Source organism: Poecilia latipinna, unplaced genomic scaffold (genome assembly GCF_001443285.1).
Source record: "Poecilia latipinna isolate Pla-1442-1.1 unplaced genomic scaffold, P_latipinna-1.0 Scaffold1474, whole genome shotgun sequence".
Classification (NCBI taxonomy): domain Eukaryota; kingdom Metazoa; phylum Chordata; class Actinopteri; order Cyprinodontiformes; family Poeciliidae; genus Poecilia; species Poecilia latipinna.
Window position 1 is genome coordinate 100,744 of NW_015114090.1, and position 24,012 is coordinate 124,755.

The 24,012-nt window shown below is 38.7% G+C and overlaps 1 protein-coding gene across 2 annotated transcripts in view; it reads left to right on the forward strand.

Annotated features, from left to right (window-relative positions):
* The window catches only part of grin2aa (glutamate receptor, ionotropic, N-methyl D-aspartate 2A, a), a 163,411-nt gene that overhangs the window by 94,605 nt on the left and 44,794 nt on the right, over positions 1 to 24,012 (forward strand). For both annotated transcript variants that reach the window (XR_001428077.1, XM_015057598.1), the window contains exons 2-3: positions 15,141 to 15,307; positions 16,681 to 17,109. Coding sequence is in view for 1 of the 2 variants with exons in the window: in XM_015057598.1 (XP_014913084.1) it covers positions 15,141 to 15,307; positions 16,681 to 17,109 (596 nt within the window). In the remaining variant the exon portion in view is untranslated. The remainder of the gene's footprint in view (positions 1 to 15,140; positions 15,308 to 16,680; positions 17,110 to 24,012) is intronic.

Here is a 24,012-nt window from a genome sequence, read left to right on the forward strand (position 1 = left end):
TCTTCTTTGAATTGGTTACTATAGACTTAGTAATTACATGCCTTCAGAGACATGAAAAGTAAAATTGGGTGTGTGAGAAAGAACGCAACAGATGACTGTAGTAGCTGAGTGTTTCACGTGAAAAGAATAAAAGAATGTAGAGATGCAAACAGCTTAAATTAACTCTTATCAGATGTTTTCATCACTCTGCCCGAGTTTGAAGGCAGGTGTTCCAGGGGAGGAAATGAGTTTTCAGAGGACAAGATGAAATTAATAGGTGTTAGAGCACAGCTAGATGCAACTTTACCTCGTTTGAAGAGGAATATTTTACAAACAAGTGAGATGATAAAGTCATGAAATGGGGGGGAAATGAAAGTGAAGGGATAAAAGGAAAGATGAAGAGAGAAGTATTTCCCCCTCAGGCTGATTTAGCTATAAATATGTGACTCATAATGATTTGCAAATTAGGGCAACTGTTTTTTTTTTCCCACCACTGTACTCTCTCTCTCTCTCTCCCTTTCTGGTGCTTTTTCTTCCACTCTCTCTTGCTCTGTGATTATCCATAAACTCTATCCTTCCCTCTAAATTTCTGGGTGAAAATGTGCATGTTTATCTGCATGTGCATGAACTCTAGTTCATTAACAAGGCTCGAGTCTGCAGGGGATCGACGAGAGGAGAAAAGCACCCTAGACAGACACTACTCTCGTCTTTTATCTGGCCTCGCCAATCGCTCGCAGATCTTATCGCCGACGTCAATAAAATGCTCGGGGCAGCGTACAAAGGTATGAGGGGAAGGAAAGAGAATACAGATGATAAGAAAGGAAGGATAAAAAAAGACAAACAATGGAGGGAGGCTCAGAGAGAGGATGAATGAGAGAGAGGGTTTTTTGCAGGACTAAAATAGACCAAGTCAAATGAGAAAACTAACAAACCGTATCGAGCACTGGGAGAAGTGCGCAATGGTGTCTGTTGGTGTAATTCACTGCTAGCCTTATAAGTTGATGTGCAGAGCCTATTTTTTGTATTTTTTATATATATACCTCTTGAACTTTTGTACATTTTGTTATGCCACAAATCTGAATCAACACTTTGCAGACTTGCAACGTTCGAATGCGAGTCTGAACAGGCCTGTAACTTGGAAAACAATTCAAGTTTGAATTGAACTAGGGAATTATGTTCCAAATTGTAAAATGTTTGGATGCCACTGACTGATGGAACGGCTTTTCTTCAATCTATAATCTGAAAAGCGTATCCGGGTGAATAATGCTGCCAACACTGTTTTATTTTACTTGTGGAATAAAAATCGCACATTAGCATATGTTCTGTCCCTGGCGTGGATTGTCCCACAGTTTAATTTTGTTAAAATAACTATTTAACTCTTCACTCTTTCAATTTTATCAGATTTGTGGTTGTGGCGTGAAAAAAAAAAAGGTGAAACTATGAATATTTATAAAAGGCAAAGATAGGTAAAAGCTGAAGCAGTGAGAAATAAAAAGCCAAACTTATTAATTTATAGAATTTGGGGGGAGGATCCTGATGACATGGCCATCATGAATGACTCTAGATGCAAAGCCACGTCTGCTCGTCTCTGTTCGTTTGCGAGCTCTCGGCCTCAACTCCCCCGGTCTTCAAAGCGGATTTGAAACTCTGGTGGCAACAAAGTGGGTTAGCAACTTTGCCTCTTTTCCTATCATCTTCTCTTTTCCCTTTCCTGCCTAATTCCCCGTGAGAGAATTTTGACTTTCAGCTGTAACGTTTGGGAAATCTTCAGCGGCCAAAGTGCCGTTTCAGCCACTTCGCCATACTCTCCAGAATAAAACCTGAGGAGAAAGTTCCCAAATCCATGTAACCGGATTTACAAGGCGCGCCAGCGCGTCTTGACGTGGTTCTCAGACCTCCGTGTACAAATATGTTTCTGACCTAGTTAAGTCTTCACCCCTCTCTTGTGTGAGCAGTGATCCACAGATGCTCCTCTCTGCTCACAAATCAAGTCAGACAGTGTAACTGACCTTGGAGCTCATGCAAGAGACCCCGCGAAGGCTGTACGAGGCTGACCCTGATTCTGGAAGACGTTTATTTTCTAACCGGCTTCAGCGATGACTCATTCTTGTTTTACATCATGCTTGTTGTTGACAACGCCACATGATAGTTTGCCCTTTCATTCTGGACGTCACAAAAACGATGGTTTAATTACCTTTTTAAATCTTTTTTTTGTTGTTGTTGTTGTTGTTTCTTCTGCAAGCCTCTATAAATATTTTAAAGTATATATCACACGACTATTCATATATGTTTAACATGATGTACACAATTTTTCATCAGAGTATGAGTTTAATCCAAACCTTTTTCCTGCAGTTATTTATTGCCAGCATGAGTCTCGGGCATGGAGCAGCTCAGACAAACGTGCTTAGAATTGCCAAGACATGTTACGTTTGATTTTAATATTAAGATGACTTAAATTGGATGAAGAAATTGTTTGTTTTTTTTCTCTCCTAAAACAAAGGTTAAACAAAAGGCTCAGTTAGCATCGCCCCGAGGGACATTCGTCAATCCTGCCGATTATTTCACACCATAATAATGTGACCAACGCCACAGTTGTTACATTGTTAGTGAATATAGTTGCCTTTTCCACCCTCAGAGAGCAGAGAAGTGACTATTATTAATTTGGATACCATAAACAAACTTTGCCTGTCTTGTTTTTTTTAATCTTTAATTTTTAAAGTTATATCCAATAAATGCATTTAGTTGATGAGTTAATGAAATAGAATATTTTTGTAAACTTAATTTCATTTATTGAATATAAGAAGGTGACAAACACACACAAAATATAGAAAATAACTTTTTCATAGCACTGTATGTAAAATAATGTTTTTTTCTACTGAAATACAAACAAAACTACAGTTATTTTACTTCAATGGTGTTGCTCATAATAACCATGTAACAAAATGCTCATTTCATTACATCCTTAATGCTGATCTGCAGAGAGAGTGGGAAAAGATTAGTTTGAAAACTATTCTGTGTAAAACCCCTGAAGTGCCTCTGACACCTCACAAACTCGATGTAAGTTTACTTCTGGTGTTCATCAAATATTTAACCCAACCACGTTTCTCACCTTTTCCCTCCTCCTTTCTTCACCCCAGTCTTTCCAGTGAAATGCCTTTCTCACGGTTCAGTTTTCTTCAATAGCTGCCAGTCTCCCCTCTTTTTTTCATTCATTTGCCTCTCTTTACTGCTCTTGTGTGAAACAAAGCAACCCATCTGTGATAGCGATAGGTACATTAGGCATCAGGGAATTTCCCTGTGGCTCTTTGTGGGTAGATGTGTGCATACGCGTTTGGGTGTGTGTGAAAAAAAAAAAAACGGTGTGAGTTGTTAACAGATATCATCTGATGGTCTCCTCCCAGGGGTCCAAGCCGTCTGCTGGGCCAATGAAATCCAGCCAGTTATGCTGCAGGCCCCGCTGGCAGCCAATCAAATGGGAACGGGGACAGTAGGGTTTGGGGCGTCAGACTTCAACTCAACTCATTGAATGTGAAAGGATCCTTGAAACAATGAATTGAGACGAGAGGAAGTCTATGCAGTCTTTCTCTTCTATCCTGCATCTTTGTTGTTCAAGTGTTTACAAGATGTGAGGGAATTGAAATTATGAACAAGTTTCGACAATAGAAAAGCAAAAAACTAATATAATTTCCCCCCCCTACTGGTCAGAGTAGATGGCTTGAGGGAATGATTAGCTTTTCCACACTGGACCATGGAGACCAGTCATCAACATATAAAGTCAGCCAGAATGTGGATGAGTGTATCTGGGTTAATTATGACTTCTTAATATGGATAATTATGTTTCTGAGCAGTTTGAGCTTTAACAGAAAGTTTGAGGTGAGTTCTTCGTGTTTATTTTTTGACAGCGCATTGAAGTCCTCATATCCATCATGAAGGACCCGAACTCAGTCATGAAAAATCTCATCACCAAATGTCGTGGTAGCTTGTTGTGGTCTATCTCGCAAAGAATAAGAGAGTTACCAACTTTTAGATGCATCCCTGCTCCTACAAACCTGAATCAAATGACTCAGTTCAATAGGATGGGCATTAAAACCCAAATATTGGCACTGATCAAACCCATATCAAATTACTGTGTCTTTCAAACACTGTTTGTAAAACATTCTAATATATTTGAAACAGAAACGTCATTCTTGTTTCTTATTTTCCACAAAAAACAATATTGTTGAAATGTTCTACCTTTCACACGAAGAATGTCGGTGCACCCCAATAACGTAGAAAATCTACAGTGCGCACCATAGAATTACCAGAACAGAAAAAGCATAGTTAGATCTTCATCCATGCCTTTATACTCGAAATATATGTTTAGGCAATCTGAAGGATGATGTCATTGTTATTGTGGAATCGTTTTTGGTTTTTTCCATCACTGTATTTCTTTGTGCATGAGAGACAAAAATCGATATGCCACTTGTTCATCAGTGGCAACATTACTAACTATTATCACTGTTGGATGTAATAGCTATTTCTTGCCTTCTTTTCTCACAGGCTAAGCAGCAGTTGTCCCCTGCTGGGTAAATAAAAGAAAACTATAAAACCGATAGAGGTTTTTTTGCTCTGACCAAGAAAAAAAAAAAAAAGAAAAAACCTCCACCCATAAGAATAGTCATTTCCACAATATTCAGCATATCTCTTCCCACACTGCGTCACCTATTTTTCTCATCTATCCTCACCTCGTCTCTGCCCTCTGCTCATTTATCTTCCTGCCACTCATTCCACCCATTCCTTCTGCCCTCCCAGCTCTTTTTTGTCCTCTTCAAAGTAGGTCTCCTGGTGTCAGTGTCTCTCAGTGGCAGCGGTGATGAATCACTCATATTGCCAGCACGGTTAGCGATTACCATCACAGCTGCCTGATTCATCTCCGAGGGGGAAACTATCAGCACATTATGTTGCATTGATTTACCCCCAAATTGGTGTGCGTCAGGGCAGAAGAACGGCTTTTTATGACGGGGGATGACATGTCCTTGGTACTGTTTTATGTCTCACCATCTAACTTTTTATTATTGACTGAGTAAGTCGATTAAAGAAAAACCTCTGTCTTTTTTTTATTTTTATTTTTTTACCAAAATAAGAAACTTTATGTAGTCCCAGCGAAAATGTAACAGGGTCTCTGAGTATTTTTAGCTGAAAATTAGGGCTCTAAGAAGATCACAGTTTTTCTCGCCAAGGCAACTTTTAAAGGAAACACTGGATTGCGCCTTTAATTTATGAGCATCATTTGGCACCTTTAACCCACATCAGATGCAGAGTGCTGAGATGCCCTGAGACAGGACAGCGTACCAGACTGCAGTAGTAGTTTTGTCAGGATCATTTATGTTTCTGAACAGAACAGGTTCTACAGCTGTACCATGGTTGCCAACCATTTAAACTTCAGCTACCAATCAACAGCTTGGTCTTAAAAGAACAAGAGTAATTTTATGTGTGTCTTTTGCTGCCCTTTAAAATGATAGTCCTGGCTGGCTAACAAGATTTAACTACAAAAGTATTAAATAAGCTTACCTTAGTTTTAAAAGAAACAAGTTATCAGTAATGTAAGGAGACCATTAGCCGTTAGCCAGTCACATTTCCAAAGTTGGTATTGCATTCGCAACATCTTGTTTGTGCCAAAAATCTCAAACTCAAGGAGACTGATGGAACCGGAACCAGATTGAACAGAGATGAATTAAAACACAGTGTAACATTTTGGTAAATGCTCACCTACCCAAAACACACACACACACACACACACACACACACACACACGTTACAACTACGTCAACGTGGACTGCTTACTTTGATGCTAGATCCTGTCTTAATTGGACAGCCAAAACATTTATTCTGTTTGTAGAAAAAAGCGAAGACGGGTAATATCACTTTTGAATCAGACATGCAATGAAAATGTCAACTTTTACTCTCGAGGTTAAAAAACTTTTCCCAGCCTTAAAAATCGCCACATTGTGCATCGGCTACTTTCTAAATTACTAATTGTATTTGGTATGAGTTTGGAGAGGCATCCATAGTTCTTCCCAAAAATGATATAAAATTTTACTGATAACTAAAAATGCAATTTTATACATCTACATCCTTATCCTCACATGGCTATAAATGGACGTCCCTATGCTAATGTAAGTGTGCGATTCAAGACATTTTGTTTTCTCGCGTCCTGTTTAGTGAGTGGTCCTCGGTTCTTTTTGTGCTGCGGTTTACGTTATGTTGTTTGCGTCTTTGGAGTGAGCTCAGCATGATCCACAGCCCTCTGGCTCAGGCACACACAATACGTTCAAACTCTCACACACAAACACAGAACTTCCCTTAAGTAAGCCCTTACCCTCTGAAGCTGGTTGTGTGGATGCGCTCACAGTCAACGCTGTGAGACCACAATTTTTACACATTAATGCACATTTAAGTAAATGTGCATTGGTGTGTTTGATGTCATTTGTGTGCATTTGTTTTATTTGGTTTGCGGTTTTGGTTGCATGTACACTGCAATTTTAATCATGTTAGCAACTTACACAACAATTCTTGAGGAAATTGTGTAATTCTCAGCTTTATGAGAAAATGTGTGAAATAAAATACAATGCAATGTCAAAGAAGGTGTAGCAACAGGCTACATGGTATGGTAGACTCCAGCATGGTGCAAGCTACTCCTCCCAACAAAAAGTGTTTCTTAATTCAGCTCATGTTCATAGTTCACTACCTAAACTATTCTTAAGACATGACATTTATTTATATCCCTCAGGAAAGGAAAGCATTTTAACATTTTACATGTGTCACATGTATTATTCATAATGGATCCAGCTCTCTTCCTCTTTTTTTTATGGGATAAAATGCTAATCCACATGACCAAATTTCAACAAAACTCCCTTCATTCACATAAGTTTTCCCGCTTTGGATGTCAGAAAGCAAAAAATATGCATAACAGAGACAAGAGAGTCAGTTTGTTTTTATCTTGCAAACAAATTGCAAGAGCGCTCCTGTGTTCTTAGCTCGACGCTCAGGAGGAGCGTGGCAAATATCACGGTCGGACAGCGGAGAATCTGGGGGAGAAACCACATACACATGCAAAAAAAAAAAAAAAATGTAGTAGTTGTGTGATCCTGGTGGACTAGTAAAAAAACTTGTGGGGTTCAACTGATCCCATCCTCTTAGAAATATAGGCAGTGGGTTGGTTGAGGCAAGTTAGGAAGAAATAGACCCTGGAAAGGGAGTCAGTCAAACTACAGGTACATGCAGAGTGTAAACCATTGGACTTATTTGAGAATCGTGTAACTGAGAAAAGAAGGCAAGTGCAGAGAGACAAAGACAGAAAAAAGAAGAGAAAGAGCGAGAGATGACTTTTTTTGTTGTTGTCAGCGTTTCCCATGGGGACTTGACTGCTTGTTAAAAAGTCCTGACAATGAAACGACAGCAATAACAAACAGACACTCTATACACATGCACCCATTCGTTGTCCCGGCATGATAAACTTTGAATAAGTCTCTTCCTCTCCCCATGTCTGTTATCTGCTATAATGGACTGCTTCTACGCCAAACATATTCCATCTGTGACGTCAAATAGAGCCTCGCTTAATTATCTCTTTGAGTGTCACTGTGTGTCTGTTTGCCTCTCTGTAGCTCAGGGCTTTTGCTCTCTGTAATTATTATCCAACACAAACAAAGGATATATGCTGTGCTTTACATGAAAACACGCTTTTAAAGTGCTTATTCTTTATCACAGTGAAGTTGTGAGATCTGCTTATTGCTCTCATACTCTGTAATTTAGAGAAAAAAAAAAGTTAAGTACGATTTAGAAGGCTCATAAGGCGTTCGCTGAAGAAATTCAGAGTAAATGAAAGACGTGATTTCGCCAGTGAGGTTAGTGTAATGTTTTTTTTTTTTCTGTTTTTTTTTATTTATTTTTTTCATTTTCCACCACAAAAAAAAATACCGATATGCTTCATTTTTGTGCTGGTTTATCCAGCCCTTTTAATAAAACTGCTCTGGTCTTATGGTTGTCACAATACTATCAGCATAGTTTAATTTTACGGCAATGGCTTTCCAGTTCAAAAAACACACGTTATCAACATTCAGTGCCTATAAAAAGCATTCACCCCTTCGGGTGTTTTATCCTTTTGATCGCTGCTGTAAATAATCATTAACAAAATGTTAATTTTCATTTAGAAAATACCACAAAACCATTTAATGTCAAAATGAAAACAGATTCCTATGAAATAATAGTAAATAAAAGAAAAAAAAAGCACGTAACATAAAATAAGTGATTGAATAAATAATCACCCCCTTTAAAGTGACTGACCTAACTGAACGGAGGTCAAGCCAAGTGGTGCTAGCAGTCTCACAGTGAGTGGACTGAGTGTGCCTCAAGGGTTTCCATACACACCTTTACAGAAAATGTATTTTCCAGCAAGGCAATTACCTGAAGCATCCAGGTAAATCTAGAAAGAAAAAGCTTAGGATCTCCTAAACGCTGACTTGAAGGGGGTGAATATTTATGCAATTTTTATTTTATTTAGAAAGCAGCGAAAAGCAGTGATTGTAAGATCTACAAAAATAGCAATGTGTGACTCTATTTTCTTTGGGTACCATGATGACATCACATTGTCTTTGCTACTAGACTGGACGGGAATCCGTATTTATATTGCCACCACACGGAGTGAGGAGGAGGGTGTGGGAAGTTCAAACAAAAGTAAAATTCACTGCTTAAAAACTGCAAACTGGGGGGGGGGGGGCAACCTTTCACCAAGTCTCTATAACAACCATCTGGCGGTAATCTGTAAGGCATGTAAGAAAAATGCCATCATGAGTATTATGTGAAGTTTGCAAACTCTCGTGTTATTTTAACTTGAACCATTTGCTCCTGTCAGAGTAAACCTCAGCTTTTCAGTCGGCTTTGGCGTAAAACAACTATGTGGGAAAACTTTCAATCAGCTAAACTTGACTCCATTGCCATATAACTTGGACTATGTAAAATTGACTTTGGATCTCTTTCCAAAAATGCTTGGATTAAATTCAGTTGTATTTTTGTAAGTAACTTGGATGTACTTGTTATGTAAAGGGCCTTAAGATGGCATCGATTGTGCATTAGGGGTGTATAAGCTGCATTTAATAGAACAGATAAGGCCACCTCATGTGGCCGTAGCTGATGTTGGAAAGCAGATGATATTTTGATGATGTCAACCTGATATATCTGAGTATCTGTTTAATTCCCTTATCAAGTACACACAAAAAGCATGAAATGATTTAGCTGGAGCGACAATGTAATTGCTAATGTATGATGTCTCGTGAGAAGCTGTGTTAACATGCATAATGTGTTCTATGTAAGTAAATAATTACATACGGCAACACAATCTTCAGGTTTTTTTTTATTTTTGTTTTTTTTTTTAAATGCAACATGTTTGCATAAACAGCAAACACTCTAAGCGCACCTCGCTATGTTGTGCTGTGATATATTATTTTTTTTTTTATATGTCTATCAAAACAAAGAAACAACCTGCTTTAAATCCAAACAATATTTGAAATGTGAATTGTGATTCCAACATTACGTAACATTACGTTGGCTGTAGCTTCCATGGGTTGAAGAAGGATTGCTGTTGACTTGGCATTTCAGTTGGTTTCCACAGATATGTCCTCCTCTTTTGTTTTGCTCTGGCTATTTTTAGGCCTGTCTGTTTATATTTAGCAATTGGCCACAGAAGATTTTTATGTTTTCTTTATTTCTTCCTCCCCCTCCTACCCACTTTCTCCTTCTTTTACCACAACAGAGCTGCTAAAGCCAGCAAATGAAAGAGTATCTGCGGCATGTAGAAGCGATAGAAGGATATTGATGGAAGAAATATTTAGATGTTCGTCATATTAGCTTTATTCCCACCCCCCACCCAAACTCAATGCTCAATTCTTCACAGCCTCATCTGTGTGTTTGCTTCTGTGATTAGACCGGGTGTGTGTTTTGAGTGTATGTGCGTGTGAACAGACCAGACAGTGCATGATGCTATCGGCAGCAGAGGATATGAGGACTGCTATTTTTAACTCGTCTCCATCTCGGTGTAGACTCCGTGTCCTGCCTCGTGGGGTAGGTGTGTGTTTGTACGAGAGTCGCTTTGGGTATGCCTGATATTCTGCAACAGTGTGTGAAGTTTAAAAGTGGGAAAACAGAATGGGGAATGTGTTAGACGGGGCGTAAGTGACAGGATATCTGTGTGTGAGTTTGTGGTTTTTGTGTGTGAATCCCGGTTGCTAAAAGTGTGAGGGGAAAGCAGACATGTCACACTTGACAAGGGTAAAATGAGAGGCAATGATTGACTGTTTTCCGATGTCACGGATTGTGAGCTATCCCAATTAGGAACAATAAAACGCTCCGCTCGCTCCTTCGGTACTTTTTTTCCCCACTTCCTTTGCTGCACTATCTTCTGCCTGTGTGCCATGTTTGCATGTCTGTGAATATTTCACTTGCAAGTGCATGTTCTCCTTAATCGTTTCTCTTTATTTTAAACACACCTGACACTCTAAGCGCACCTGGCTATTAACAGATTTCATTCCCCTGTCTATTTATCCTTCAGAAGTATTTTTTTTTTTTTGTAACATATGCAACTGCAAGCATTTCTCAAAGACTTTAGTGTATATATAGGTGATAGCATCATGCAGTTGTTGAAGATTTTGCACCTGCACGTCCGTGAAGCAAATCTCCTGATCACCAAATCTCCAGCTAGAGTCCGCATCCTGTCGGACACCATTTGATCAAATGCTTCAGTGCTTAAATTAAATCAGTTTGACATAATGTATGCATTGTTGCATGGTGGATTATTTTGTTGGAAAGTATGCTCAAGTGATACTAACTGGGGCTAAATGGGCTGCGGAAATATCCGCCGCACGATGGCACCACCGCCACCACCAGTGTGAAGTATTGATCCATGCCTACCGTTTAAATGTTGCAATTAAAATTGAGACACATGGGACCAGGCAATGTTTTTTTTTTTTCCAGGCCATTATTGTCCAATTTTGGTAAGCCATGGTGAACTGTACTTTTAATTTCCTTGACTTAGTCGACTGGAGTGGTCCCACGTGTTTTCGTCTGCTGCTGTAGCCAGCAGCCTACAACCTTTTGATACGTTGAGCTTTTAGAGAAATTATTCTGCGTGTGTTTCATCGACTGTTCCCTTCCATTATCTTGAACTCGTCTGCTCATTATTTTCTGACCCTTGACATAAATTAGATCTTTTCATCCACGCAACTGCCTCTGACTGGGTGTTTTGCCTTTTAGTCCCGTACCGTACTTTGCAAACCTGAAAGACGGCTGTGCACAAAACAATTTCAGCAAATCAGCAGCTTCTAAAACACTTAGACCAACCACAACACATTCACACCTTTCTCTTCTGTTTTAACTTCAGGAAGTCATTCTTACCACATATAGATTTCTAACCTCCAATTGACATTGCTCGCGTCTCCGCTCTGCCAATTACTGCAGTAATTACGCACCCATTATAGTATATGGGAGTGTTTACACTGCCCACGCATTACAGTGTACCTCTGTGTCACCTTTTTATGCTGTATATATGTGTGTGCTTTAAAAATCTTCTTTTTATTCACAATCTTTACTGGGAAAATGATTAAATCAACACTGCATAAACAGTAGAATCAAACTGTTCTATGTATGTCAAAAAAGCATAAAGTATAAGCAGACAATCGTCTGATTGTCTCCTGATTGTCTCCAGTAGATAGTAAGGCAGAAAACTTTGACCTCCTTCTGTATATTCCGTGACCGGCCATGTGGACAGCTCTCTGTACATTGCAGCTCGGTGTGGGAGTTTCTTCTGCCGCAATGACGAACACAGGGACTGACAAGTCTTACACCATGACCTCCCTCCTTTCCCACCGTGCTCAGCCATCGCTTCTTTCAGCTTCCACCACACACACGCAAACAAACAAATGCGCAAAAGCGACAGACAGACAAATTCTCCAAAGAGCGTTTGAGTGAGCCTGAGCGGAGACTGAGGAAATCTCACATACAGATATAATATCATTAAAGAACACTCACAGATCTTTATCTACAGTAGCGGGAATGAAACGGGAATCTGTTTTGCTTATTTTCTCCCGGTGACAAATGCAGGCAACGATGGAATCACATCTCACAGAGAAGCTATCAAGACGGGAGGGGAAATGCTAGCTCATAAATGTAGCAAAGAATGATTAAATGCAGCAATGTAGCAAACAAAGACGTGCACATTTAGAAGAATATACTTCACCTCTTGTACACACATGCATATTCTGTTTCAAAATATCAGTAGGAATTAGATACTTGGATAACCATTCAGCAAATCCTCCTTCCAGATGTCACATGTATGAAATTAATGTGAATTAATGCTGCTGTAAAATACATATACTATCTCTTAAGTGTTGCTGTCATATGAACCAGCTGAGACATACATTTTCTTCTTTTTTTTAATGATATTATTTTCCAAGACTACTTCGAAAATGAATGACTTTCTACTGAAAGTAGCGGTTAAGCATTTGGTTTTGATAAAGTGAACCTTACAACACATTGATGCGCAGTAATTGTCTGGTTTCCGTTGTGTTTCCAAGTCTTAAACTTGTAAAAATGTATGTGCATTATTGAAAATGCTTTAAATCCTGCAGATGTTTAGCATAAGCAGTGCAAAAGTCTTACTGCTGAAACTTGGAGAACCTAGTAAAGTTTTATTGTCAACTTTCAAGAGTAGGATGGATTACTACTTGTGTTGTCAAGGTAGTTCAACACACCCATTTGAAAACATTTTTCCCAGATGGGGCGGCGGTCATGCTCATCCTCTTGTTTGCCCTGTAGTTGTTGTGTCCTATTGGGCAAGACACTTCACCCACCTTGCTTACTGCTCTGGATTTGATAAAGCGCTGTATAAGTAAAGACCATTTATCATTTTAATAATCTGGGTTCTGTCTCCAACAATCAATGAGTAAAATGCTGGGTAAACCCCAGACAGGTCCCTCCTCCATCACAGAGCCCTGAAAGCCACTAATATGCAATTTTAACAAAGTCATCAACAACGCCGAAGGTTAGAGATTCTATATTAAGTAACTTCCTGTGGCAACTTGCTGAAGTGGGCTAATTCAGGATAGCTTGTATGTAGTCAAGAGGACATTTTTAAAACACTCCCACTTTATTTATTTATTTTTTACTTATTTTTTGTTTTTAGCATTTATTATGTTTGAAATAAATAAATAAATAAATAAATAAATAAATAAATAAATAAATAAATAAAATTAAGTTAATGCTGAGTGAAATTGCTATGGCCAAAAGCCACCAGTAGGAGGAGCTGCAACCCTGGCATCAGCACCTTCAGTTGCTGTGTGGTCTTCAGATTATCTCAAGATCAGCACATACGCTGCTTTTTCGAATGAGCTTCCATGACATAGCAGCCTCATCCAAACCCTACAGAACGCCTTGCATCACCGAATGCAGTAAGGTATGATGCTACTGGAATTTAGAGCATTAAACGCTTCTACTTCTGTCAGTCTGACGGACTAATTTTGGTTGCCAACAGAACAGCGCTTTCCCGACTGTGCTGAGTCAAGTGTAAAATGAGCCATGTGTAGAATTATGTTGTGTTTGAACGGTTCGACTAGGCCGCTTAGAGCTCAGTAAAATGAGCTTTTAAAGCTCCGTCATACAAACAGATTTTTAACATTTCAAACTATAGACAATATCAAGCTGCTGGCAAATATGGGAACGTTGGAGATGGCCCCTTCCAGTTCCAGCCTGACTCCACACCTTTACACCAAGCAAAGTCAGGAAGGATTAAGAACCTTTGTGTGTGTAGACGCTTCTTCAGAGCCCAAGTCGCACACTTGAGTCATAAAATGCATTTCTGTGAGAAAGGGAATTCCATCTGAAATCAGTGTCTGATCTGGAAGAATTGAGGAATATTCCCATAAACACGCTGGAGAGTTTCACGTGCAAGGCAAACATATCAATGCTGCTACAAATCCTTTCATTTCACTGCATGGATGATTAAAAAATATATATTAATAGGAGTTTTGCAAACTTCTATTAATGTGTTTGAGTTACTTGAACAAATATTTGTGGATAATACAGTTGACAGAAATAAGTCAAAAATTGTTGTGAACATATTTAAAACATGAACTGTGGAGTATGTTTTTTTCTTTTTGTAAACAGTGGGATATTTGAACTTGCTGTGATTTTAAATATGCAAATCGCCATAATTCACACACGTCGAGCTAATAAAGGCGTGTAATTACAAAACATCATTCACAAACAAGCACAATTACAGCAGTATTTCACCTGTTCATAGCACAGTTTGTGTTGCGTTTGCTCGAAGGACACCTCATGACTGATCAGACTTTACTTTTGCACCATTAAGGACTTGGCATTTCAACACACAACTCAACTGTATTACGGTTTGAACAGCAGTATATAAGAGTTAGTCTAAAACCATGTTGTGAGCTATGCTATAGTTGCACATATGGCCTTAGTTGTGGTAAAAGTATCAAAGTGGAAAACGTTCATTAAACTGACACGTCTGTTTGTCCTGATGTCAGTCCTTCTTTCCTCCTTAGCATGTTTTGCATAATTCCACTCAATTTAATTACGTTTACATTGTAACGACACAATTTTAAATGCTACATGAATGAACGGAGACGATTTGCCCACATGTAATGGTGCTTCTCTGCACTGTCCACGTTCATGTCTGAGTTTGGCTGAATTAAGTGGGAAATGATTCTCAGTCAGATTTAATGGAGTGGATATTAGTGAGTACAACTCTCATTCCCTAGAACAAGGCCTGGAGTTCTGCAGCCCGTCTGTACCGCACCAATCCAATTTTGTCTTAATTGAATTGTTCGGAGCCCCTCGTCCATATATTTCCTTCACAGGAAGCTTATTACTTTCAATCTCTGCTTGTGTTTTTTTATGTGTATGGCTGTGGGAGCTGGGGAGTGTGTGTACCCACTTTGTGCCAACTTTTAAATGCTCTGTGTTTGATTGATGTTTCTGTGATGCAGTATGAACCTTGTGGATTAATTTGGGAGATGAAACCAAAATACAACTGATTACTCAAACTAATCAACCACCCCCGCCCCTCTCCTTTGTCCCACCTTTCTCTTCCTCACCATCCCTCATACTGACAGGATGTGAAGTCGACATTTTTCCAGTTTGGTGCTTCCATCCAGCAGGAGGCTCTGTTGATGCTGAACATCATGGAAGAGTATGACTGGCATGTGTTCTCAATTGTCACGTCAAAGTTTCCTGGATACCAGGAGTTCATCAACATCCTAAAAACTACAGTGGACAACAGGTAAGCTCATTAACTTTATATTTACTTGTTCACCAAAATGCTAAACTTTTTTTAAACATATCTAAACCGTTCCAACACGATCAATATGTGCAACATTTTGGGAATAATTGAGTGCTGGGATATTTGATGTCATAATTTTCTAACCTGGCAGCAAATGCAACTGCTTGGTGCTTCCTCTTTAAAAAAAAAATAAAATAAAAAAAAAAAAAAATAAATATATATATATATATATATATATATATATATATATATATATATATTGTATTGGAATCAAATCAGATTAAAAATAATAATTTGGGGGACTTTAACTGTTTCTGGTCATTTGTAGGGCTGCATGATATTAGACAATCATAAAATGGGAATGTATTTTGTGAAAATTCCAGTGACAAAATTAAGTGGTTTGGCTAAACTCTAGTCAGATGTACTGACTAGAGTTTTCAGAAGCAATGTTTGCAAGCCCACTGAAATAATTTGTTGCATTTTTCTTCAGCTCAAAGTACTTTTAATGAGATTCTAGAGTGACGTCCACAGTTTAGAGCTACCTCATTTGCCCATCTGTTTCTGCACACTGCCCATTAGCTGGCTGAAAGAGGACCACCACTCCAATCCGATGCAAAAAAGAAAAGAGCAAAAACAAATTGGCCTGTTTAGAAACCTTTCGCATAAATCATAATACTTATTAGAGAATACTAGACTCTCTAATAAGTGAGTAAAAAAAACCAATGTTGTACAGAGTAGAACAGCAAACTGTTAACCATCTACTTATTCCTACGCACATCCAAATTACAATAAAAAGATGCGAAAGGTGACATCATTATAAATATATCTAGCACATTTTTAGCAGTTGGAACAATTATTTATTGTCTCATTTAAATGAAAACATTTATAGCATACTATTTTTATTTATTTATTTATTTTTTTGCTTCAATGCTGTGAAAACATTTTTTTAAATATTGGTGACTCCTCGTCTTTTAAACAAACAACTGAGAGAAATTATGTCTAAGTTGTTGCCAATAATTGGTTTTTAATGTTGGGTTTAATCAGCAGGCCACTGGTCTGTAATTGACACAGTGAAAACTATTTCAAACCTTTCAGAGTTGCGTAACAACTTTGTTCAGCTGCTGCTTTTACTCTATGGGATAAAACTTCCTCAGAATCATTTTAAAGGAGAGACTTTAATATTGACATTCCATTTAGCCTTAATATATTTCCCCTGACAATAAGCACCTTGCACCTCTTAAGAGTCTTGCCACAATGACCAGCGATATCAACTATAATGGGTAATTATGGCTGCCACAGCCAACACTTGAGCACAGTTAATCATCTATTAGTTAAATATTAACATTTTGCTCTTGTCCCCTTTATCGCCTTAGTTTTGTGGGCTGGGACCTGCAGAATATCATCACTCTGGATGCCGTGGAGGAAGACAGCCGCTCTCAGATCATGCTCAAGAAGGTCCAGTCTCCGGTGGTCCTGCTTTACTGCTCCAAAGATGAAGCGGTGTACATCTTGGAGGAGGCTCGCTCTCTGGGCCTGACTGGATTCGGTTACATCTGGATCGTGCCGTCGCTCACGACGGGGAACCCCGAGATAATGCCGGAAGCGTTTCCGTCGGGGATGATTTCAGTGTCGTACGACGACTGGGACTACCCGTTGGAGGCGCGCGTTCGCGACGGACTGGGGATCATAACGTCTGCCGCGGCAGCCATGCTGGTGGAGTACGGTGACATCCCAGAGGCCAAGACATCCTGTTACGGCCCGATGGAAAAGACATCAAAGCTCCCGCCCAGCGCACTACACAAGTAAGTATTTTTAATGGCTCTTCCTTGGCATTCACAATATTGCGTAGACTCAATTTAATTTAGTTTATGTGCAGCAACAACGAAAGATATCTGAAACATGAGACTGTGGATTGATCATAGTAGATCTTGGCAGTTCCGTTTCCTTCTTTTGCTGCTTTAGTCTCTTCAAACGTGACATTGGTAAAAGGTAAATGGCCTCCACTTATGTAATGCTTTGTAAAGTCAGAGGACTCCACAGCGCTTAGCCACTCCTTCAGTCATTCACCCATTTATTGACACATTCACACACTGATGGTAATAAGGTACGTTGTGGCCACAGATGCCCTGGGGCAGACTGCCATTCATTTGGTGCCACAAGCCCTCTGACCTCTGACCTCCACCAGCAGTGTCTTGCCCAGTGACACCATGGCATTGTGACTGAGACAGATAGATGGTTTGCTGAACCAGCGAACCACCAATTATAGGAAAAATCCATATTTCTTGGGCCACTCATTTTCAAAGCATATGTGTAATTTTAGCCACATTAAGTAGGGACAAAAGAGAGGTTATCCTATTTATTTCTCACTATAAATTTTGCTGGTCTTTATTAAATTGTCCTGAAAAATCCATAAGTTTTTTTTTTTTCAAATATGTCTGGAAAAGCACAGACAATAATCACTGAATTAGACAACCCAAATCAAATTTCTTAAACAGTGTGAAATATTGTAGAATTCACAAGGTTTGTCTAAAGAAAGCAGATTGTTGATTTACTATTTATTCTAAATTTGTATATGACGGCTATGGGCTTCTTCTCATATTAATGTGTACTACTTTTCCTTTATATACATATATTCACTTCAATAATTTATTCTCAGGTGTAAAACAGTCGTAAATCTGTGCAGTTATCTTATGTAAATAAGATGAATAAGAACTACCCACGTCATCAGAACTGCAATTAATGTAACTGATGTAGAAAATAATGAATGGTCAGTGCATGAGATGTGAGCATTTCATGTTTATTTATGTACAACTTTCAGTAAAATAGTTAACTACAAGAAATATTGCTCTATGTGCAGTGGTTATGCATATCTGTATGCAGTATATGCTGATGGATATGAAATGGAAGTCGGATTCAGAGAGATGGGAACTGAAAATCGCAAATGATCCCAGAGCTGCTGCCAATAAAATGCCAATGATTTCCCTGTTAGGAGAAAACAAACCGAGCTGCTTAATGCAAAATGCTCCAGTGAAAAATTCCTTGTTAAGTTAACATAAGAGAGATCACAGTGAATATAGCCTTAATGTTTGACGTGCTCTATTGTCTGTTTTTTTCTTAAAGTGTGTCAGTTTGTCAGTCTTACATAAATGAGCCATTTCTGAAAATAGGCAATCACTGTTGGGGATATGATCGATGGGTCTAACTTTAGGAGAGAATTATAAAAAAAGACGTGGATGGAGTACGAAGGGGTAGCTTGTGATTTAGCTGGTGAAGAGTGAGGCAGAGGAGCAACTGAGATGGGATAACAGTGGGAAGCCACTACAAATGAGTGTGCTCTCAGTCTGAAGAGCTCCTTGATGAGTCCTTCTGCTCTTCTTCTCATTAATTCCTGCATATCTCATTTCCTCGTCTGTACTTCCCGCTCCTTGCGCTCAAACCCCCAACAGCCAGTGGGAGATGCTGCAGGTTTTGCCAGCTCTGTCTGGTTTTCCATCTGGCAGCGGGGGAAGAAACACAACCTGTGTTTACATCCCAGTCATGTGTGAAAAATGAATACTAATGCATATAAATAATCAAGCTTGAGTGGGTTTTTTTTTTTTTTTTTTTTCAAAAAAAAAAAAAACAAAAAGGTTCTCTTTCTACACTGGAATGGATCTTACATTTGAAACCAGGGGAAAAGTTGATCCTTTTACCAAGCAAGGCCAGTCATCTGCGCTTCCAATCCTGTTAAAGTGAAAGTTTTTCTAGCATCTATTTTAGACACTACTTTAGTGAGAAATGCCTTTCCGTTACGTTTCTGTTGCACATATGCAAAAAAATTACTAACCTACTTACACATTTATTTATTCCTGTTTTATTCATGCTTAAATGTTACAGGTTTCAAAACAGATTTATATTTTAGACATCAATTATTCAAGTTAATGCGAAAGAAGTGTGAAAATTATCATCAATTCATTAAGGAAAACCAATAGATTAATTGCGTCAAAAAGTCTCCCAAATTTAATAAGTTCTGTCTGGAACTTGCAGTAACAGTCAGTCAGCCTTTTACGTCATTGTCAATATACTTTTGCCCACGCTTTTTTGAAGAAATCCTATTCTGCCACATTGGAGGTCTGTTACGTCACATCGTCTCATCTGGATTTAAGTCCTGACTTTGACTAGGCTAATCAGACAGACTCATAGTTTGGAGTCATTCAGAGGGAGACTTGTCATTGTCTTCATAATTGAATCTTTTACTGGTGATAAATCTCATATTTAAATATGTAGATAATCATCCTACATCTCATGCTAAATTATTGCATAGAGCTAATGATAAACATAGATTACAAAGAATATGTTTGAAGTGAAAGACAGTTTAATAATGGATACTCCAGTAGGTCCATAATCATCAGTCCCAAGCTAACAGATCAGTGGTTTTCTCAGGAAACCCACACACACTGATGGGGAAATGCCAAATATTCAGAGCCAGCTGACTCTGTGTTCCACATTCTCTGCTGCCTTAGGTTGTTAGCCAGGTGATGAGTTCCTACAGATGGTTACGTTGTGAGTGAGAGGGTTCAGCCAATAGGGCTTTGGGGGCAGGACATGAGAAACATGATTGGTCAATGCTAGGTCGAGGCAATGGGCCGGTGTGGGCTGTTAGACGTCAGTTTCTGTCAGGGGAATTAGGGAGACGTAGTTAACCACACGCTCTTACACACAAAGAAAGGTAGGCAGATGGCCTGTATCTTTAAGTCTGCATGTACGGTATTTTGGATTTTAAATCTGTTTCAATGAAAAATGTAACAATGACATTAGCCTTAACTATTTTTTTTTGCTTTGCAAAAGTATGCAAAGCAAACCTTAAACCTTTTAACCTTTTGTGACATTGCAGTTTACCAAAAGTCATCCAGAGGTCAGTGTCAGACGTGATCAATGTTACAGTTTTATGTCTACATGCATAATGCTGTGTGGAATGAGAGTGAATATAAATATGTTCCACACTTTTTATATTTTTCTTTGTAAATAATAATAATAATAATAATAATAATAATAATAATAATAATAATAATAATAACTTTCCTTTCTCATCAAAATGATGTTTCTCTGTGATGTTATCACATGGAACTATAATAAATGCCATTGATGTTTCTGGTTGTAAGATATCAAAATGTACATATTGAAGGCGTTTCCAAGGTGATGTAGTCCTTACCATGCAATTAATGCGCTTGTGTGCCAAGACTGCAGACTCCCTGCTGCTTTAAATGACTACAAAACAACTGATGGGAACTCATTTTGGTTGGGAATATGGATTTGAAATGAGAGAGAAATTAGTTGTCTCATTGACTTGTTAGGCCCTCAGCATCCTGTGCTTTTAGTCAAGTTTTTCCTCACTCTCCTTGCACTATGACAGCTGAGATGAATATGCTTTGCAGAGTAATAAAAAAAAAAAAAAACTAAAATTAAGAAAAGAAATATGAGACAAATGACAAATGACCAACTAAGAGAGCCGGCCAGTGACCCAATCACAACAAGTGACAGCTTGTGCTCTAGATAAAATGCGTATGTGAGTCTCCCTAGGTGTGTGTGTGTGTGTGTGTGTGTGTGTGCATTTTTGGAAACAAGAGAAATATCCCCTGTTAAGAGAGTGTTCGTTCGTGGCAGATTTACAGTGTTCTGTTCACCTTGCCGTTTTGAACAGTGTGCCTTAAAAGGCTTTAGCACTTATTTACCAGTGTGTGTGAGTGTGTGCGTGGAAAAGGTGTGGTGGCAGTACTTTGTTCTGACAGGTAATTTCAGTCTCTCGCTGTGATGTATGATGGTTAGAAGTGAGCGAGCACAAACACCCACGCGCACACACTCCACGCAGAAGCTGCCGCTGTCACATGAGATGGACCTAAAGTTAAAAAAAAAAAATAATGAAATGAAACAATCAGTTTTTGTAAACAGGATCTATTTGTAGTCGTACTATGTATTTGTGATACTTTTATAAAAATGAAAACAATAGCTAATTTGAGACAGATGTGGTTTTATATTGTTATGTTGGCAAATTAAAAAAAAAAAAACTTTCATATGTAAATGTGATTGAGGATAATAAACGCAAATAAAATGAACTGAATGTTTCATCTTAAAAAAAACAGCATTTCAAAAGAGGGGGTGTTTACTTTTTATGCCAAATTTTCTGCTGAGCAGGCTCACAGGGGAAACACAGAACAACACCTGCTGATTTTATTCAATGTAATAAAGGCGCCTATGTTGAATTCTTATAACACACACAGCAGGTACAGAAACCTCCACGGTGGTGACTCTGCTAACCTTTGTCAGAAGTAAGATAATATCTCCCTGCTCTGACACCACTGTTTATTTTTTGCACTTCCTCACCTCGAAAACTGGGCTTGTTGTCTCCCGGCAGTCCCTCGTGAAACCGTACGCTGTAGCTGGCAGGAGAAAGTAAGAACAAACAAAACAAACCAGCATACTGCAATTCCCACTGCAACAGTAAAATACAATAAATTTAGCTCAAAGAATTCTAACGAATGAAGCATATTGCGTGCCGCTTTTCGTAGCACTTTTATAAATTGCGCACAATATCGCACATGTTTGCCTTTCAGCTGTTCATAGAGAAACAGCAGATTTGTAAACAGCTGCAATTAGCTTGATTCGTCATCAGGGAGAAATACGCGGCTCGAAAGCTCATGTTTAAGACGGCGTTAGTTACAGTAATAGGAGAGATGTATGGGACTCCATTCGTCACGACTGAAGATTTTTTGGCATCCAGAATTTTTCCAGACAAAGTTTGTCCTTCTTGTTAAGGAAGGGACGAGTGTGATCAGCCATCTGATCAGCAGTGCACAGAAACAGATGTGGCAAAGACACAACTGTGTATTGCTCAGACTAGAAAAAGACAGAAATAAAAAATAAAAAAAAAAACTTTAGTATCTCTGCCTCTTTCTGTGGGAAATCAATAGAATTTGTAAAGAACAGCATGAAAGTGATACTAATTGTAACCGCTAATGCGGTTTTGTGAATCCCTTCTCTGTGATTTTGCAAACGGAAACATAAGGTTTCTCAAAAGCAGTTTAATTGAACCAAAATTGTGTTTTTTGTTTTTTTTTTTGTTTTTTTTTTATCTTGTGAGCTGGATATGTCATTAAACTCCTCTTTAAACACATGATTTTAATACATTTTCGAATAGTCACCATTATATGATCGCACAGCCAATTGGCGTTGTAAACACGGATAAAAGCTTTTGGATTGTCTTGCGTTTGAATAGATTCTCTTTTGTTTCTCTCGCACAGGCGTAGCGCGTGCATTCGTGGGCTTCATAGATCTCAAGTGCTCTGACAGTATACATCATTGCTCTGACTACCCCTTGTCTTAACAAGGATAAATGTCTCCATCGCTGACGCACGCTGCCTTGCGCAGATCATCTTATCATCCTTGTAGAGAGAACCCCGCGCTTCGGGAGCGCTCCCTCAAATGAAATGCGAAGCTCTTATCGTAATGTAAACCACAACTTGAAATGGGTTTTCTATTGTCAGCTCAATTCATAAACTGACATCGTGAAAATAATATCAAGGCACTTTTACGGGATGCAACTCAATGTAAGTAAGCACAGTGCAAAGGGAGTCAGTTTAGTTTGAGCTCATTTGAAAATCAGTTCAGACTTGTTCTGCTTCAGCAATGTGGTGCTGGGGTGAAATTCACTGAAATGTAGAAAAAAGTGTTGCTAATTAATTAAATGTTTAAATCTGAAAAAAACATGTCCACCTAGTAAAGTTATTATTGTCTGTCACATGTGGCGTTTTTACAAGAAGAAAACATGTGCAGAAATTATCACTGATGGGGGGAAAAGCACAAATTCAGAATTGTTTTTTTGGCCTTCTTCTGTCTACTATCTCATGCTAAGCTTACTCTGCTACTATTGCCCCCACCCGCTCGTCTTCCACTTCACTTTTTTACAATCACTTATACGCCAAAATGGGAAGGAAGGTGCAAGAAATAACTCTGCGGATATTTTTACCCCAACCTTGTTGAAGGATAGTCCTCTTCCTCTCCTGCCATGCATTCTTTCCATCTCTTTCACTCGGCCTCATTCATCTTCCAACCCATTCTCATTCCTGTGGGTGCTCCATCTTTGCTGTCTCCCCACGTCTGCACCCTCTTCCTTCCCCCTGAAGAATAAGGAGGTTACAGATACGAAGATGGTTGGAAAATGAAAAAAAAAAAAACAAAAAAAAAACAAACAAAACAGAAAAAAATCAAAAACTGGCCAATCACTTCAGTGTAGATGGCAGAAGTAATGGGGCGACATGGGGTGCTGTTCAGGTGTGCGACGTGGTCGTCTGTGTTTATGTGTGAGCAGAAATAAATGTTCATCCAGGTTGGATGGGGGTCAGTTTGAAACAAACACACTTAAGTCTGTGTCCGTATCCTAGCAACACCCGGTCGGTCCACCTGTTCTGCGGGCCTTTGCCAGAAAAGGAGTCCTACATAAGCACTCTGTTATATATTTAATAAAAGCATACAACTTCAGTGTTACATTAGCTGAAATTCAAAGGATGCTCAGTGTTAATTTATTTATTTTTGTCATCTCTAGAAGCTTGATGTATTTTAATTACAGACTATTTATTAATTTGATGGTTTGATTTTTTTTTTTTTTTTTTTTTTTTTTTTTTTAAAAAAATTTTTTCACTCACACCATGCTAAATTTTTAGGTTTTTTTT